Source organism: Elephantulus edwardii, unplaced genomic scaffold (genome assembly GCF_000299155.1).
Source record: "Elephantulus edwardii isolate Elephantulus edwardi_28Jun2011 unplaced genomic scaffold, EleEdw1.0 scaffold00239, whole genome shotgun sequence".
Classification (NCBI taxonomy): Eukaryota; Metazoa; Chordata; class Mammalia; order Macroscelidea; family Macroscelididae; genus Elephantulus; species Elephantulus edwardii.
In genome coordinates this window covers 3,348,431-3,352,383 of record NW_006399989.1, presented here as the reverse complement: position 1 = coordinate 3,352,383, position 3,953 = coordinate 3,348,431, and the positions used below count along the sequence as shown (strand labels likewise).

General features: G+C 35.8%; 1 protein-coding gene across 1 annotated transcript in view; it reads right to left on the bottom strand.

Annotated features, from left to right (window-relative positions):
• The window catches only part of RP2 (retinitis pigmentosa 2 (X-linked recessive)), a 171,539-nt gene that overhangs the window by 88,057 nt on the left and 79,529 nt on the right, over window positions 1–3,953 (bottom strand). The window contains exon 2 of the mRNA XM_006898899.1: window positions 1,982–2,647. Coding sequence (XP_006898961.1) covers window positions 1,982–2,647 — 666 coding nt within the window. The remainder of the gene's footprint in view (window positions 1–1,981; window positions 2,648–3,953) is intronic.

Below are 3,953 nucleotides of genomic sequence, written 5' to 3'. Positions count from 1 at the left end.
CACCCATTATTATCAATGCATCATGATTGCATGTTCGATCTATCTCCGACTGTAGAAGTTGGTTTTCTATATTTTATACTATATAATTACAGACAAGTAGTCATTTTTAGCTTCTTTTCAAAAAAATCATTCATTTTGACACATTTAATTTTTTTTAATTAATTCATGAATAGACTTGATGAGTTCTCCCATTTTGGAAGGATGAGTTTTTAATTGAGATAGGATCCAACTGAAGAAACTGTTTCTATTCTTGTCTCTTAATGGAGCATCTGCCAGCACAGGGACTGTTTTTAGAGTTCTTAAACTCTGATGCCTTAGTGGTAAGAGCTGTGCTGCCAGTCCAAAGGCATGTGGTTCAAATCTACCAGGTGTTCCATGAGAGAAAGATAGGCAATCTCTTTCTGCATGATTTATCACTTCTGAAAACCCGCTGATGGGTCAGCTATGAGGCAGTTCTGACAGGGTAGCAATGAACAACAACCTCTATGTAAAGGAGCTCTGGTGGTATAATGGGTTAAGTGTTGAGAAGCTAAACAAAAGTTATCAGTTAAAAATCACCAGCTGTTTTGTGGGAGACAGATGAGTTAATCTGCTCTCGTTAAGATTTAAGTTCCTGCAAAACTGATTGAGAATTTCTTTAAGTCAATAGCAGTGGGTTTGGTTTTGATGTAACCTCTATGTATTCCTGGTGGCACAGTGTTTAAAATCTTGACTGTTAGCCAAAAAAGTCGATGGTTTGATTTCACCAGCTGCTCTCTGCGAAAAATATGTGGAGTTCTACTCTGTTGTAAAGGGTCACTATGAGTCAGAATTGACATGACAATAATGAATTTGGTTTTTGTTTAACATCTATGTCTCCAATTATTTGTCAAGTGAAAGCTTCTGCCCCAAACTCTTCCCTTCATGAAAACTAAGAACATGTTTATGAGCACAACTTTTGACATTAAATTGCTACATCACTCTTCCTCACCAACCTTCCCTTCATGATAACAGGACAAAGGAAAGCAATGTGAAGATTGCACTAATAGTCACAAGAAGGCCCAAAATATGTGTTCTTAAATGTCCTCCTCAACAGTTAAAATGATAAAGAAATTTACTCACTACATAATTACAAAGTGAGCTCTGGTGGCCTAATGGGTAAGAACTTGTGTTGCCAATCCAAAGGAGGTGTTTTTAACCCACCAGCTACTCTGAGAGAGCAAGATGGGCAATCTCCTATGCTGATTTATCACATTGGAAAACCCAATGGAATGAGTTTTGTTCCCACTTGACAACAGTTTTAGTATGTTTTGACATCATTACAAAAAGTGATGTTTTACTAGACACAACTATGAGTCCCTGGACATTATTAATGATAAAGAATAAAAATTCCTGAGAGCAGAGAATTATATTTATGCATCTTCCTTTCCAGTATAGAAGAGACCAGTCCTTGGAGAAGAATATTGTGCTTGGACAGGGCGGGAGATGAAGACCAAGGATGAAATGGATTGATAGAGTAACTAAGGCAATGCGCCGGAATTCGTGAGAATGACTCAGGGCTGGGCAGAGTTCAGAGGTACTATACATAGGGCCGCTATGGAGCGCAGGTGACTCGACAGCACATAACAACAACACGTTGGCAACAACTGCTAAGATCCATTTCAGAATTTAAAATGTGGAAAACAAACATGCATTCCACATCCATAAAATACTGTAACAAAGTACCTGTAAATAATAGGTGCTTCATAAATGCTCAATGATTTTGGAATGGTATTTTTTAAAATTTATTTTTGTAAATATATTTTGAGGTCAAAGCTTGTTGACATCTGAGTGCGTGCACATGTATGTGTATGTATGTTTTTGTGTATATGTGTAGAAGGAAGACTACATATTGAGGATTTCAAGTATTTCTAAATGTCCAATTTGAAGAGAGTGGGACTTTCCTGGAAAGGGCTATGTGTCTGTCTAGGTATGTATCTATTTCTCTTCTCTTTCTCCTTACCTCATCAATTAGTTTCCTAGCATTTGCAACAGTATAATCACCAGCAAATAATACCACTAAGCATGATTCATCACTGTTCTTCTGTCTCTGGCCCCGGGATATTGGAATGATACTTTTATTGGCTTCTGTGGAAACTTGAACAACTTTGAGCTCTTCAGTAGTAGGTAGAGGTACGTAGTCCTGAATCACAGCATCTTCTGGAAGAAGGCTCCAGTTGAATTCTCCTGACACAGGTGTAAAGTCATGAACATTACTCCATGTATTATTGAATATACTTAGCCCTGCATCTTTGAACTGGAAAGCTAATTCAGGGTAGTACCATTGAAAACAGCCAAACTTGATATTTGTGGAAGACTCAATGATGGGTTGAGTGGCACAATACAAAAAGACTTCCAGTTTTTTACAATCCCGCACACGAAACTGTTGGCAAGCTAATGTGCACTTGCAATTTCTGCAACTGCGGAAAAACACACTGCCTTTTACAGGTCCCAGAAAAAATATGCAGTTAGTACAGTCATCAATAGTAATTGTAGCAGAGTGATCAAAAATATAGATGTTACAGTTCTCACAGTCTTGAATGACAAACTGTTGTCCTGCTACTTTCCCAGGTAAGCGGCCTATAGTTTCATCTTTCAGTCCACTAAACATGAAATCTTTTGGATCAACCTGGAGAGACAAAAACAGATCTTGAGTATTATGAACATTATTCAACATTATTCTCTTATGCCAGTCACAACTCTTACTTCTAAAATATAAAGCATAACTACTACTAACTATATAATGTTTAAAAAAATGAACAAGTAACAAGATTTCATATTGTAATAGAGTTATGAAGAGAATAAACGGGGCTAAAAAGATAGATAATGACTTGAACAAATATATTCAAAATTTAATAATTTCTAGCTGTGAAAAATAAAAAGGAATATATATGTATACACACGCACGCACACACACAGAGGAATAAATGATATCAAGGACAAATTTACAGGGAAAAAATAGGTATAAAATGGTATTTATCCATTTCCAAAATAAAAGGCCTTCAAAAACCCTATGTACAACAGAGCACAATAAGTTAGATTAGCAGATATGGCACTGGAGGCTGAGCCTTCATGTTGAGAATCATAAAGGAGGAGGAATAGTTGTAAGCAGAAGTTACTGATTGGAATGTGGACTGTGAGAAGTATGAATGTAGGAAAATTGGACATCGTTGAGGAAGAAATGGAAAACATAAATATTGACATACTAAGCACTGGTGAAAGGAAATAGATTAGCATGGGACATTTTTAATCACACAATCATATGATCTACTATGATGGAAACAAAAAGTGAAAACTAAGGGGGTTGCACTCAAAGTTTAAAAAGACCATTTCCAGATGGATCATAAAATATAATGTTGTGAGTGACAGGATAATATCCACACACATACAAAAAAGACCTATTAATACCACAATCATTCAAATTTATGCACCAACAACCAGGGCCAACAAAAAAGGAAATAGATGACTTCTATGAACTACTGCAACCAGAAATTGACCTAACATGCAACCAAAATGCATTAGTAACAATGGGTGACTAAATGCAAAAGTTGAGAACAGGGAAAAAGGATCAATAGTTGGGAAACATGGACTTGATGACAGAAATAAACCTGGAGACAGAATGACAGAATTCTGTACAATGATTTATTCATTGCAAATATCTTTTTTAAAATTATATTTTATGCAATTTTTAAAGATTTAAAGTGGATTTCATACAATTACTAAAATACACTTTATTTTATATATTTAAGTACCATTGATTTATGCCTCTTATTACATCATCTTTACAAGTCATCACTGAATCTTTCTTATTCTTCCCCATAATCAAATTGTAATAAGATATTACAAAGAAATGTGCGAGGAGCTAGAGTCAGAAAATCAAAAGGGCCGAACTCGCTCAGCATTTCTTAAGCTCAAGGAACTGAAGAACAAATTCA